The 15,221-nt window shown below is 57.7% G+C and overlaps 1 protein-coding gene across 1 annotated transcript in view; it reads right to left on the reverse strand.

Moving 5' to 3' along the window:
* Positions 1-15,221, reverse strand: part of CFAP46 (cilia and flagella associated protein 46) — a 128,339-nt gene that overhangs the window by 45,648 nt on the left and 67,470 nt on the right. Inside the window, 5 exon segments of the mRNA NM_001190957.3 lie at positions 848-1,048; positions 7,466-7,612; positions 9,620-9,752; positions 9,973-10,071; positions 13,680-13,828. Coding sequence (NP_001177886.3) covers positions 848-1,048; positions 7,466-7,612; positions 9,620-9,752; positions 9,973-10,071; positions 13,680-13,828 — 729 coding nt within the window.

Consider the following 15,221-nt stretch of genomic DNA (forward strand, 5'->3'; position numbering starts at 1 on the left):
CGGGTGGGGGTGGATACGGGTGTGTCTGAGGACAGGCAGGCATGGATACAGGCCTGAGGACAGGCAGGCGGGGACAGATACAGTCCTGAGGACGGGTGGGGGTGGATACGGGTGTGTCTGAGGACAGGCGGGCATGTATACAGGCCTGAGGACAGGCGGGCGGGGACAGATACAGGCCTGAGGACGGGGGGGCGGGGGTGGATACGGGTGTGTCTGAGGACAGGCAGGCATGGATACAGGCCTGAGGACAGGCAAGCTACAGGCCTGAGGACAGGCGGGGGTGGATATGGGTGTGTCTGAGGACAGGCAGACATGGATACAGGCCTGAGGACAGGCAAGCTACAGGCCTGAGGACAGGCGGGGGTGGATATGGGTGTGTCTGAGGACAGGCAGGCATGGATACAGGTCTGAGGACAGGCAGGCATGGATACAGGTCTGAGAACAGGCAGGCGGGGAGAGATACAGGCCTGAGGACGGGTGGGTGGAGACAGATACAGTCCTGAGGACGGGTGGGGGTGGATACGGGTGTGTCTGAGGACAGGCAGGCATGGATACAGGTCTGAGGACAGGCAGGCGGGGACAGATACAGGCCTGAGGACAGGCAGGCGGGGACAGATACAGGCCTGCCTGAGGACGGGTGGGGGTGGATACCGGCGTGTCTGAGGACAGGCAGGCATGGATACAGGCCTGAGGACAGGCGGGCGGGGACAGATACAGGCCTGCCTGAGGACGGGTGGGGGTGGATACCAGCGTGTCTGAGGGTGGGCAGGGATGGATCCGGGCGTGTCATCAGCAGTCTGCCAGGCAGAGCATCCGACGTGCAGCCCCAGGTCCCCATGCCTCTTACCGTAGCTTCTCTTCCTGGGTGTTCCATGGACAAGAGCGCCTCTGCCAGGGTCAGAGTGGAATTGTACCAGAACTCCTCACTTCCGCCCAGGGGCTGGGCCTGTGCAATCATTTTCTTGGCTTGTCCATAGTTTTTCTCCTTGTTGGCCAACTGTGCAAGGAGGAGCAGGCACTGGGCCTCTGCACAGGGCTCATCCAGCTCCTGAAGGAGAGAGACTCAGACATGTGCGGGTTCCTCTACAGACGTGTGCAGGCAGGGAGACAGGAGAAGGTAGAGAGAAGGAGGAGGCAGACAGAGAGGCAGAGGCAGACAGAGGCACCGGGTGAGGGGAAGACAGGGCCGCTCACTCTGCCAGCGGACGGGTGGGGCCCACGGCCGCCCTCGCACTCCCTGGCAGGACTTGCTGTCCTGCCCGGCTCCTGCAGCCCTGTGGCTCCTCGAGTGGGACGCCCACCCTCCCCGCCCTCCCGCACTCCAGAGGCTTCTCTGGAGTCAGCACCGGCTGCAGCGTGCATGACTGTATCTGATTCCATTTAATTATATTTCAGTGATGTGCTGATGAGCGGGATCGGCGTTCAGTGAGGCGCAGCCCCACTCTGGCTCATCTTTGGGGGGATCTGTCTCCCCCTGCCTGGGCGGCAGGAAGCTTGGTCCCCGGAGCCTCCTGGGGTTCCTGCTGGCCTTGTCCTAGCCCTGTCTTTTAGAGGCTCCCGCTTGGGGCAAAAGGCTCGGGACAGTCGCACCTGGACACCGATGCTGAGAGCGGCTCAGAGGCTCCCAGAGCCCGGCCTGCCCGTCCGGGGCCTGCTGCCAGGGAGTTGGGCAGCCACATGATCTGGGACAGAAACACAGGGCAGCCTGTGCTAAGAAGAGAGGGGTGCTGGTCGGAGGGTGAGGAGAGGATGGGAGCGGCGGCGGAAAGCAGGTCCCAGCTCCAGGGCTCCCCGGCTATCCTCTGCAGCAGAAAGGCGGTGTCCTGTTCCCAGGCATCACTTTCTGGCCAAACAAGATGCCCTGTGTGCTCGATTGGACCTGGGCAGGCCCCTCCCAGGGTAGATGCAGGTGCGGGGACAGAGGGGAGGGTGGGCTGATGAGCTGGGGCTACCCGCCAGAGAGCAGGTGTCCCAGCTGCTGAGGGCTCCATCTCTGGCCGTTCCATGCATTTAGATGCCCAGGACGAGGGAGGGGCCGCAGCCACTAGGGAGGCGTGCCCCAGGTGTGCCCCAGTTGTGCCCCTGCCGGACACAGGATCCACCTGGACACCACAGCCCGCACGCACCGGGCACGGCTGTGACCGCCAGAGATGGCGTGGGGAGGGCCTGGGTTCACCGCAGCCTCGTGGGCAGTCAGGTGGCCTGAAGGTAGGCAGGTGGGTGGCTGGGCTCTGTGGAAGGGCATTCCTCGCCTCTGGACCAAGCCTGGCAGGGGTGTGCAGGCCTCTGAGGTGGGAAGACGGGGAGGCCCTTCGTGGCTGGGCCCAGAGAGCAGGGCTGGCAAGGGTCCAATGGGGCCCGGCTCTTGTGGGGCTTGTTCAGGGCAGCTACAGTGGGTCAGAGGCTGGTGACAGGGTGGGCAGGGGCTTCCACATGGAGAGGAGGAGGGTGAGGGGGTGGGACAGAGCTTGGCTGGGGATGAGGAGAGCCCAAAAGGCAGGGAGAGGACAGGGTGGGTGGTGTAGAGGTGGGGTGGACGGGGGGTGGAGGGGGGGTGGAGGGGTTAGAGGTGGGGTAGAGGTGGGTGGAGGTGGGGTGTAGGGGGGACGGAGGGGGGCGGAGGGGGTGGAGAGGGGTAGAGGGGTTAGAGGTGGGGTAGAGGTGGGTAGAGGTGGGGTAGAGGTGGGTAGAGGTGGGGTGGAGGTCGGGTGGAGCTGGGGTGGAGCTGGGGTAGAGGTGGGGTGGGTGGGGTAGAGGGGGGTAGAGGTGGGTAGAGGGGGGGTGGAGGTGGGGTGGAGGTGGGGTAGAGGTGGAGTAGAGCTGGGGTAGAGGTGGGGTAGAGGTGGGTAGAGGTGGGGTGGGTGGGGTGGAGGTGGGGTGGGTGGGGTAGAGGTGGGGTAGAGGTGGGGTAGAGGTGGGGTGGGTGGGGTAGAGGTGGGGTGGAGGTGGGGTAGGGGTGGGGTGGGTGGGGTAGAGGTGGGGTGGAGGTGGGGTAGAGGTGGGGTGGAGGTGGGGTAGAGGTGAGTAGAGGTGGGTAGAGGGGGGTGGAGGTGGGGAGGAGATGGGGTAGAGGTGGGGAGGAGGTGGGGTAGAGGTTGGGTGGAGGTGGGGTAGAGGTGAGTAGAGGTGGGTAGAGGGGGGTGGAGGTGGGGTGGAGGTGGGGTAGAGGTGAGTAGAGGTGGGTAGAGGGGGGTGGAGGTGGGGTGGAGGTGGGGTAGAGGTGGGGTGGGTGGGGTGGAGGTGCGGTGGAGGTGGGGTAGGTGGGGTAGAGGTGGGGTGGAGGTGGGGTAGAGGTGAGTAGAGGTGGGTAGAGGGGTGGTGGAGGTGGGGTGGAGGTGGGGTGGAGGTGGGGTGGAGCTGGGGTGGAGCTGGGGTGGAGGTGGGGTGGAGGTGGGGTGGAGGTGGGGTAGAGGTGGGTAGAGGTGGGGTGGAGGTGGGGTGGAGGTGGGGTAGAGGTGGGGTGGGTGGGGTAGAGGTGGGGTGGAGGTGGGGTGGAGGTGGGGTAGAGGTGGGGTGGGTGGGGTAGAGGTGGGGTGGAGGTGGGGTAGAGGTGAGTAGAGGTGGGTAGAGGGGGGGTGGAGGTGGGATGATGGTGGAGTAGAGCTGGGGTAGAGGTGGGGTAGAGGTGGGGTGGAGGTGGGGTAGAGGTGGGGTGGAGGTGGGGTGGAGGTGGGGTAGAGGTGGGTAGAGGTGGGGTGGAGGTGGGGTGGAGGTGGGGTAGAGGTGGGGTGGGTGGGGTAGAGGTGGGGTGGAGGTGGGGTAGAGGTGAGTAGAGGTGGGTAGAGGGGGGGTGGAGGTGGGATGATGGTGGAGTAGAGCTGGGGTAGAGGTGGGGTAGAGGTGGGTAGAGGTGGGATAGAGGTGGGGTGGAGGTGGGGTAGAGGTGGGTAGAGGTGGGGTAGAGGTGGGGTGGGTGGGGTGGAGGTGGGGTGGAGGTGGGGTAGAGGTGGGGTGCGTAGGGTAGAGGTGGGGTGGAGGTGGGGTAGAGGTGAGTAGAGGTGGGTAGAGGGGGGTGGAGGTGGGATGGTGGTGGAGTAGAGCTGGGTTAGAGGTGGGGTAGAGGTGGGTAGAGGTGGGGTAGAGGTGGGTAGAGGTGGGGTGGAGGTGGGGTGGAGGTGGGGTAGCGTGGGGTGGGTGGGGTGGAGGTGGGGTAGAAGTGGGGTGGAGGTGGGGTAGAGGTGGGGGGGTGGGGTGGAGGTGGGGTGGAGGTGGGGTAGAGGTGGGGTGGTTGGGGTAGAGGTGGGGTGGGTGGGGTAGAGGTGGGTAGAGGTGGGGTAGAGGTGAGTATAGGTGGGTAGAGGTGGGTAGAGGTGGGGTGGAGGTGGAGTAGAGCTGGGGTAGAGGTGGGGTAGAGGTGAGTAGAGGTAGGGTAGAGGTGGGTAGAGGTGGGGTGAAGGTGGGGTGGAGGTGGGGTAGAGGTGGGGTGGGTGGGGTGGAGGTGGGGTAGAGGTGAGTAGAGGTGGGGTAGAGGTGAGTAGAGGTGGGGTAGAGGTGGGTAGAGGTGGGGTAGAGGTGAGTAGAGGTGGGGTAGAGGGGGGTAGAGGTGGGGTGGAGGTGGAGTAGAGCTGGGGTAGAGGTGGGTAGAGGTGGGTAGAGGGGCGTGTGAGGCTGATGCCAGGGTCTCCAGTGCTGACACTGAGTGGGAGGGCAGAGCCCTGTCCGGAGGAGTAGGCAGCACAAGGAACAGCCACAGCCCCCAGGGCAGATGTTTCCAGCCTGGAGTCCCCTGAGGTCGGCGGGGGTCTGAGTGCTGAGGCCACGGCGGGAGAGCCCAGGGGAGGTCAGAACGCCAAGAGAAAAGGCCACCATGTGGGTGGGCCTGAGAGGGAGGGGAGAGCCAGAGAGCACGCGGGAGGGGTGCCACCAGCAGGACGGAGAGAGCCCCGCCGAGGAGGGGCCAGGGTGGAAGGGCAGAGCACACTCCCATCGCCAGCCTGGGGGAGCGGGTTCAGAGAGGCTCGGGGTGGGGCGGCCGGGAGGCACTGGCTGAGGGCGAGGTGGGGCCAGAGGGAGGGCAGTACACGAAGGCAGGCTTTCTGCGACGCGGATGCGGCTGAGAAGCCAGGGTGAGCTGAGGGCCAAGTTGAGGACAGGAGCCAGGAGGCCTCCAGCCAAGAGGGCGGGGAAAGATCAAGGAAACAAACAACTTCCTGCCAGAAGCGCCAGCTGCGAAACGAAGTCCCTGCACAGCCGCACAGCCGCGGCCGCAGGAGGAGGGTGGGCGGCCGCAGGAGGAGGGTGGTGGCTGCAGGAGGAGGGTGGCCACCTGTGCTCGTGGGAGTCTCACACCCGTCACATTCGTCCTGGGACTGGGCTCCCAGGTCCACGGAAGCCCCGGCACACAGCAGACTCACTCCCTAAGCCCCAGAGCTCTCATCACCTGACGCCGGGTGAGGGAGGCCGGGCCTCTGCCCACCTCAGGGGCTTGACGCTCGCCCCGGGAGCTCCCAGGAGCTCTTCCACACTCCCAGCCCTCGGCCCCAGCAGAGGCTGGCCCTCTCCTGTGGCTGTGGCCAAAAGAACGCTGCACCCAGCATCTTCAGTCCCTTCCTCAGACAAGCTCCCTTTTGACCCTGGTCTGCACACACCCGTCTCTGCTATCAGAGACCTGCACACACCTGTTCTCAGTGCCTGAGACCTGCACGCACCTGTCCCCCTGCCTGACACCTGAATGCACCTGTCCCTGCTATCAGAGACCTGCTCACACCTGTCCTCAGTGCCTGAGACCTGCACACACCTGTCCCATTTACTGAGATCTGCACACACTTGTTCTCAGTGCCTGAGACCTGCACACACCTGTCCCTGCTATCAGAGACCTGCACACACCTGTCCCATTTCCTGAGATCTGCACACACCTGTTCTCAGTGCCTGAGACCTGCACACACCTGTCCCCCTTCCTGAGACCTGCACACACCTGTTCTCAGTGCCTGAGACCTGCACGCACCTGTCCCCCTGCCTGACACCTGAATGCACCTGTCCCTGCTATCAAAGACCTGCACAGGCCGGGCGTGGTGGCTCAAGCCTGTAATCCCAGCACTTTGGGAGGCCGAGGCGGGCGGATCACGAGGTCAGGAGTTCGAGACCATCCTGGCTAACACGGTGAAACCCCGTCTCTACTAAAAAATACAAAAAACTAGCCGGGCGAGGTGGTGGGCGCCCGTAGTCCCGGCTACTCGGGATGCTGAGGCAGGAGAATGCCGTAAAAACCCGGGAGGCGGAGCTTGCAGTGAGCTGAGATCCGGCCACTGCACTCCACCCTGGGCGACACAGCGAGACTCCGTCTCAAAAAAAAAAAAAAAGACCTGCACACACCTGTCCTCAATGCCTGAGATCTGCACACACCTGTCCCTGCTATCAGAGACCTGCACACACCTGTCCCCTTGCCTGAGACCTGCATGCACCCTGCCTGAGACCTGCACACACCTGTCCCCTGCCTGAGACCTCACACACCTGCCCTCAGTGCTGGAGATAAAGTCTGAACCTCTCAAGGCTTTGATGGGCGTCACTGAATTTTTATACCATTCTAGGACCCTCTCTTTTTCTGGAGTTTTTCTTCAAAACAAGTGACAGGCTGTCTGGTTCTGTAGCTCTGCCTCACCCTCCCAGTGAAAGCAACTCTAAAATCTGGACAGAAGATGTCACCACGTGTCTGAGGTGAGTTTGGAGGGCAGTCAGTGCTGGCAAAAACTGGCAACTACAATTTTTGCACAGAGAGAAGCACCCGTGGGCCTCCATCCATCTGGCTTTTTCCTGGGGCTGCCATCCCTGCAGGGGAACAAAACCCGGGGGAATGCAAGCACCCGGGGTGAGGAGAGGAGGCTGCAGCTGGGACTTCCAGTGCTGAGGCTTGCAGGGCCAGTCCCAGGAGGAGGGGCCGAGGCGAAGGGTCCGAGGTCCGTACTTCCCCTCAGGGCTGTCAGCTGGGTTTGGCTGCTCAGGGCAGAGGAGGATGACACAAAGCCTGGCGGGAGCCAGCTGAGACCAAACAGCTGCAGCGCCCACCGGGGAAACCGGGCCTCAGCAAACGTCCCGGGGCTTTCACTGGGGACCGTAAGGGTCACACCCGGGGAGTGAGAGCAAAACGAACAAAGACCAGACCAGACCCGGATCCCTGGACCCAGGCGGCCCCGCACACGATCCGCCCTCTAGAACAAAGTGGCACTTCTGGCACACACTCTCGGGGGTTCCCCAAGTTCTCATCCAGCCTCAGAAGGTAAGAAACTGACGGTGGCAGGAGGCAGAGAGGAGCCACCGACGACCAAGAGAAACGAGAGGTTGCAGAGACCCACAACAGGTACTGGAAATAGAAACTTCAGCAAACTGTGAGTGGCAAAGCAAAAGACGGACAGACAGAGGCCGTGCTAGAGATGAATGCTACAGCCCAAGCCTCCGCCTGCAGCCCCTCCGCTGTGCACCGTGCGCTGGGAGCGGCCGTGGATGGTGACGGGCTGGGAGGGCTCCTCACCTGGAAAGCCAGATGAGCCTCTGACAGGAGCAGCCGTGCGGGCTGGTACAGGTTCATCTCCAGCAGAACTTCTGCCTTCAGCATCCACAGGAGGGGAAAGGACGTCCCATCCAGGCCCCTCCCGGTCTCCCCATTCATCTTCAAAATCTGGAAGACACCGCAGCCCCAGGCGGCAGGGTCCTGACACTGCGACCTCCGAGTCCCACGGGACGAGCTCTGGCTCAGCAGCCGTCCCTGCGACTCAGGAACCACACCACACCGAGGGCTCCCTGCTGGCCTTGGCACCGTGGGCGCCTCACAAGCTCCCCGTGCGCCCTGAGGCCAGGGCTCAGGCCTTTGCCTTTCCCCCGACAGGCCTCTTGCACCCTGTGCACCTCTCTCTTCTCACGAATCCCCTTGCAGCCAACCAAGACCACCACTAGCCACGTAGAGCCTTTGCTACTCCACACACACACACACACACACACTGGGGTGTAGGACCCCCTGCCCCACTTCGTGCTGCCGACCAACCCCGGGATCTGGGCCTGCCTGCGGCTGTGCACCCGGCCTTGCTAGGGCACCCCTGGCGTAGGCCGGTGGCTGAGCCCCTGCACTGGGATCTGGGCCTACCCCACATCCTCCCACCCTCTCCTCGCTAAGCAGAGACCCCGGCGGGGGCAGAGGCTGAGCCCCGCACTGCTGTGTTCTGGATCCAGGTCCTGTGCTGAGCCCCTGTCCTGTCCTGGCTGCCAGGTCACAGGAAGCATGACCTTTGCTCCTCCATGGTGCTCCCATGGTAACTGCGTTTTGGGTTAGGAGCTGGGCTGGTCACCTTCCTTTACGGGCAAATGCAGCGGATGCTGTGCTCTCCTGCTGAGGGAAACCAGGTGGCGGGAGGCCCAGTTCTGTCAGACGACGAGGACCCCCAGGTGGAGACCCCTCTTTGCTGTCCCCACCTTCTCTCTGCCTCTGCGCAGGCACCTGGCAGGCCTGTTCCAGGGAGGCCTGTGGTGCGCATAACGCTCATCTTCCCCGGGGAATTCCAGGGCCCACGGGAGGAGAAATCACTCACAGGAAGCCCCTCGCACACTGACAGACAGGCCGGCCCCTCACACACTGATAGACACAGGCCGGCCCCTCGCACACTGACAGACACACAGGCCCCTCGCACACTGACAGACAGGCCGGCCTCCTGGCTCAGCTGCAGGACACACAGGCCGGCCCCTCGCACACTGACAGACAGGCCGGCCCCTCGCACACTGACAGACACACAGGCCGGCCCCTCGCACACTGACAGACACACAGGCCCCTTGCACACTGACAGACAGGCCGGCCCCTCGCACACTGACAGACACACAGGCCGGCCCCTCGCACACTGACAGACACACAGGCCGGCCCCTCGCACACTGACACACACAGGCCGGCCTCCTGGCTCAGCTGCAGGACACACAGGCCGGCCCCTCGCACACTGACACACAGGCCGGCCCCTCGAACATTGACACACACACAGGCCGGCCCCTCGCACACTGACAGACACACAGGCCGGCCCCTCGCACACTGACACACACAGGCCGGCCCCTCGCACACTGACAGACACACAGGCCGGCCCCTCGCACACTGACACACAGGCCGGCCCCTCGCACACTGACAGACACACAGGCCGGCCCCTCGCACACTGACACACACACAGGCCGGCCCCTCGCACACTGACACACACACAGGCCGGCCCCTCGCACACTGACACACACACAGGCCGGCCCCTCGCACACTGACACACACACAGGCCCCTCGCACACTGACACACAGGCCGGCCCCTCGCACACTGATAGACACAGGCCGGCCCCTCGCACACTGACAGACAGGCCGGCCCCTCGCACACTGACAGACACACAGGCCGGCCCCTCGCACACTGACACACACACAGGCCGGCCCCTCGCACACTGACAGACACACAGGCCGGCCCCTCGCACACTGACACACACACAGGCCGGCCCCTCGCACACTGACACACACACAGGCCGGCCCCTCGCACACTGACACACACACAGGCCGGCCCCTCGCACACTGACACACACACAGGCCGGCCTCCTGGCTCAGCTGCAGCCCTGCACGGCCATGAGGGCACCGGCGTCCACCGGGCTGCAGGTCAGAAGGATTCTGGGCGGTGAGGTTCACCTTGTCCTTGGCTTCCAGCGGTTTGATCTCCCCAGGCCGGATGGGAAGTGTCTGCTCACTCAGTGTTGGCAGGCTTTCTTCTAATAAAGGTTCCTTATTTTTCTCTTTTTTCAACGCGATGTCTTTCCTGCAGCTAATGTGAGTAAAACAGACGATACGAGTTATCTGTGCACCATGAGTTACCCACCTCCAGCATGACCCAGGAGAACCAGCCACAGCCGTGCCCCCAAGTGCTCGCTCTCCCCAGAGGGGCAGGAGTCCAGGGCAGAGGGTGGCTGGGTGGCTGGCTTTTACCCGGCCACACCAAGGGCAAGACTCAAGCCCCGGGCGGCGCCGGGTGGGACCGCACCCACCTGGCCTGCTCCAGCTCGCTGACGTACACCTGCCCAACCGCCTCTTCATGGTGCGCAGCTGCTTCGCTCAGCTTCAGCTCGGAGCACACGTGGGCGAGGCTGTGGGGAGTGTGGCCGGGAGCGTCAGTGCCGCGTGGGAGCGGAGGGAGCCAGAAACAAAGCTACGAGTGTGTTTCACAGAAAACGGTCAACTAAAACATCGAGGCATACTTGGATGATGTTTTCAATCCTTTTTCAAGGTAAGCGAAATGACTAGGGGAAAGTGCCAGGTAGCTCCATCACATTTCAGGTGGGATTTTTTCCTGCTCCTTCACAGATCTCGTGTGAGGCATTATCTGTTGCCTCCTGGATGCCGTCCGAGGAGAGGAGGAGGCCCTCAGGTGGGCTCAGCAGCCACCACCCCAAGCAGAGAAGCCTTGACTCCTGTTGAAAACCCTATTCTTGTAAAATGCTTTCAGGCAAGCAGGAAAGTTGCAGACACCAGGAAGCATCCCTGTGCAGGCCCCGGTGGCCCCTCTTGGCCCCATGACCACACCTGCTCCAGCTTCCTCTCCCGCTCCCGCCCCTGGGATATCTGAGCAAGCTGAAGATGCAACTTGCGGCCTTTCTCCCAGATCCTTCAGTGGCCCGGGCACTTCCATTTATCACACTGCGCTTTATTGTGCTGCTCAGATACTGCATATTTTACAAATTGCAGCCCTGAGCGACCAAGTCCATCGGCACCATTTTCCAACAGCACCTCCTCACTCGGTGTCTCTGTGCCACATTCTGGTGATTCTCAAAATATTTCAAAAAATCAAAATATTATTATGATTCTGCTACAGTGATCTGTGTTCAGTGATCTTTGCGGTTACCATTATAATTGTTTTGGGGCACCATCAACCACGCCCATATATGACAGCAAACTGAGTCGACAAATGTCCCGTGGGTTCTGACTGCTCCACGGCTTGGCTGCTCCCCCACTTCTCTCCCTCCCCTCGGGCCTCCCTATTCCCCAAGACACAGAAGTTTTGAAATTAGGCCAGTTAGTAACCCTGCGATGGGCTCTAAGTGTTCCAAAGAAAGGAACAGTCACACGTCTCTCACTTTAAAGGAAAAGCCAAAAATGATTCAGTTCAGTGAGGAAAGCGTGTCAGAAGTGGAGACAGACTGGAAGCTTGGCCCCGCACCAGTTAACCAAGTTGTAAGTGCAAAGGGAAAGTTCTGAAAGGAAATTCAAAGCTCCTACAGGGAACGTATGAACACAAATGACGAGAAAGTGAAGCCACCTCAGTGCTGATATGAATAAGTTTCCACGGTCTGCGCCAAAGACCAAACCAGTCACAACATTCCTCTAGGCCGAAGCCTAAGCCAGAGCGAGGCCTTCACTCTCTTCAATCCCATGAAGGCCAGGAGATGTGAGGCAGCTGCAGAAGAAAAGTTTGAAGCTAGCAGAGGTGGGCTCGTGAGGTTTAAGGACAGAAGCCGTCTCATAACATAAAAGAGCCAGGTGAAGCAGCAAGTGCTGACGGAGAAGCTGAAGCCTTAGCCGGAAGATCCAGCTAATAAGAGCATCGATGGTGGCTACGCTAAACAACAGATTTCAGTTGCAGACCACACAGCCTTCTGTTGGAAGAAGATGCCTTCTAGGACTTTCATAGCTAGCGAAGAAAAGTCAATGCCTGGCTTCCAAGCTTCCAGGCACAGGTGGACTCTCTTGCTAGGGGTTAACGTGGCCGGGGACTTTGAGTCAAAGCCAGTCCTCATTCACCATTCTGAAAATCCCAGGGCCTTTAAGAATGATGCTCTATTGGCTGGGCGTGGTGGCTCACGCCTGTAATCCCAGCACTTTGGGAGGCCGAGAAGGGCAGATCACGAGGTCAGGAGATTGAGACCATCCTGGCTAACATGGTGAAACCCTGTCTCCACTAAAAAAAAATACAAAAAATTAGCCAGGCATGTTGGTGGGCGCTTGTAGTCCCAGCTACTTGGGAGGCTGAGGCAGAAGAATGGTGTGAACCCGGGAGGTGGAGCTTGCAGTGAGCTGAGATGGCGCCACCGCACTCCAGCCTGGGTGACACAGCGAGACTCTGCCTAAAAAAATAATAATAAAAAAAAAAAGAATGATGCTCAATGTACTCTGCCTGTGCTCTATAAGAGGACAACAAAGCCTGATGTCAGCACCTCTGTTGACAGCATGGTTTGCTGAATATTTAAAGCCCACTTTTGAGACCTACTGCTCAGAAAAACAGATTCCTTTCAAAATAGTACTGCTCACTGGCAATGCTTCGGCCACCCAAGAGCTCTCACGGAGATGTACAAGGAGATGAATTCTGTCCCATGCCTGCTAACACCACTGCTAACACCGCAGCCACGCAGCCCATGGATCAAGGCGTCATTTCGACTTTCAAGTCTTACTATTTACAAAGCACATTTAATAAAGTTACAGCGGCCACAGAGAGTGATTCTTCTGAGGGATCTGGGCAAAGTCATTGAAAACCTTCTGGAAAGGATTTGTCATTCTAGATCCCATTAAGAACATTCCTGATTCATGGGAGGAGGCCAAAATAGCAACATTAACAGGAATTTGGAAGAAGTTGATTCCAACCCTCATGGATGACTTTGAGGATTCAAGACTTCAGTAGAAGGAGCTACAGGTGTGGGGGAAACAGCAAGAGAAGCAGAATCAGAAGTGGAACCTGAAGATGGCCCTGAATTGCCACAGTCTCAAGAGAAAACCTGAATGGATACAGAATTGCCTCTTACGGACGAGCAGAGAAAGTGATTTCTTGAGATGGGATCTGCTCCTGGTGAAGATGCTGTGAACACTGTGGAAATGACAAAAGGGACCTAGAATATTCCATACATTGAGTTGATAAAGTGGGAAGAGCATTTAAGAGACTGACTCCAATTTTGAAAGAACTTCTGCCGTGGGTAAAATGCTGTCAAACAGTGTTGCATGCTACAGATAAATCTGTGAAAGAGTTGATTCATGTGGCAAATTTTATTGTCATCTTATTTTAAGAAATTGCCAGCCTTTTTAGCATTTTAGCACATACATTTTAAATGGATGTATGTACATTTTTTAGACATAATGCTATCGCACACTTCATAGACTACAGAATAGTGTAAACCTAACTTTTATATACTCTGGAAAGCCAAAAAGTTCATGTGACTTGCTTTATTGTGATATTTGTTTTGTTTTGGAACCTAACCCACAATATCTCCAAGATAGGCCTGTATTTCCTTAAAACAAGAATATTCTCTTAAGGATCAGGTAGAAATTTTAACATAAAAATATCATATTTTATTTTTTAAATTTTTAGTAATAGGGTCATGCTCTGTTGCCCAGGCTAGAGTGCAGGGGCACGATCATAGCTCACTGCAGCCTCGACTTCTTAGGCTCAGGTGATCCTCTTGCCTCAGCCTCCTGAGTAGTTGGGACAACAGGTGTGTGTCATCATACCTGGCTAACATATTTTTTAAATTTTCTGTAAAGATGGGGTCTTGCTACATTGCCCAGGCTGGTCTCAAACTCCTGGGATCAAATAGTCCTCCCATCCCAACCAAAAATACCATTTTTATATTCAAATATTTTTATTTACTTGGTGTGCAAGTCCCAGGGACTTTATTATTTACACAGTCAACTACAGAATTAATATTTTAACATGCTGTTCATTTTTGTATTCTTTGGGGAAATCACACTCCAAAAAAGGAACTGTACTCACCGAAGGTGGTAGAGATCCGCCAGGCCCTTGCTTCCCACCACGGAGTCCGAAATCAGCACCCCCAACTGCAGGATGGGGACCGTGAGTTCATGTAGGCACATCTTCTGCAGGGCCTTGACCAGGTGGTCCAGGAAATACAAACTGTACGTCTACATGAACACATAACACACACAGGAGGTCACAGGAGCGGGTGTAGGCCACAAGCATAAGGGTCTTTCCTCAGAGAACCCCCTCCCTCCCCGTGCCAGCACGTGTCTGCATACAGCAGGTGCTCAGCACGTTTCTGTGGGACGGATGGAGGCTGTGCTATCTTCCTTCCCTCTTCCACTCATGGGTTTCATTTTGTCACATGTGATAATCTTTGTGAACATCAGCACCCAAGTATGAAGATCCCCACAAGAAACACACCCATTCATGGATTTATTCAAATTTATGTGTTTGTTTCATTTTTCCACTAAAAACTACTGACTCACTAGAGACAGAATTTCTTTGTGTGCACACACAACCACTTAAACATTTAATATATAAAGAAGAGCTAATGCTTCCTATGATGTTGGACTCAGTTTGTTAAAACCATTACTCTTGAGTGAGAAATTAGGAAAGTTGGATGACCTGTTGTAAAAATGTACTTCTAAGAACTGGAGGTAATCAATATTCAAAGAATGACTGGGCCGAGATCTGGAAGTCAGTATGCATCCAGGGACATGAGCCTGGCTATCAGGCACTGACACAGCCGAGGGTCTCACGGCGCTCTGCACCGTGCTGCAGGCTGGGCTTAGAAAACTGGGTTCAGGGCCCACCAAGAGCTCCACTCTCTCACTCTCTCTCTCAGGCTGGGTTCTTGAAGGGCTGCACCTTAGAACTCCAGGCAATCTAGGAGGAGGCCATTCCCTCAGGGATGACAGCCAGGCAGAGGGGCCGTGCGGGCAGCCTGGAAAGCATGGGGTCCCTTGAGAGGTCGATGGAATTGATCACTCCTGGTGAGGCTGATCGGGAGAGCGAGCGAGGGTTGACAGGGCTCTACAGATCTCACAGGCATTAAAAGGTAATACAAGGACATTGAGAACAACTTCATGACAATATATCCAAAATGCATTTTAAATAAAAACATCCCAGAAAAAATGCAACCCATGAAAACTGTTACAAGAAGAAACAGAAACTCTGAAGAATTCTATAACTATGAAATAAATTGGATCCATAATTTAAAATTTTCTCAAACAGAAGCTCTGGGCTCAGATGGCTTTACCAGGGAATTCTTCCAGACATTTAAGGATGAAATAACTACCAATCTTATACAAATTTCTCCTAACAATGGTCAGAAAGGAATACTTGCTAACTGACTAAAAGGCCAGCATAACTTTTACCACATCCTGAGGAGGACACACATGAAAGGAAAATTAAACGTCGTCTTCCTCACAAGCACAGATGCACATACCCCGGACAGAAGAGCCGCCAACCAAAGCTGGTGACATAGAGTGAGTAACAGTACAGCCAAGCTGCCCTATTGTGATAATCATTAGAAACAATCAAGGTAATTAATTC

This window comes from Macaca mulatta, chromosome 9, assembly GCF_049350105.2.
Source record: "Macaca mulatta isolate MMU2019108-1 chromosome 9, T2T-MMU8v2.0, whole genome shotgun sequence".
Taxonomy (NCBI): domain Eukaryota; kingdom Metazoa; phylum Chordata; class Mammalia; order Primates; family Cercopithecidae; genus Macaca; species Macaca mulatta.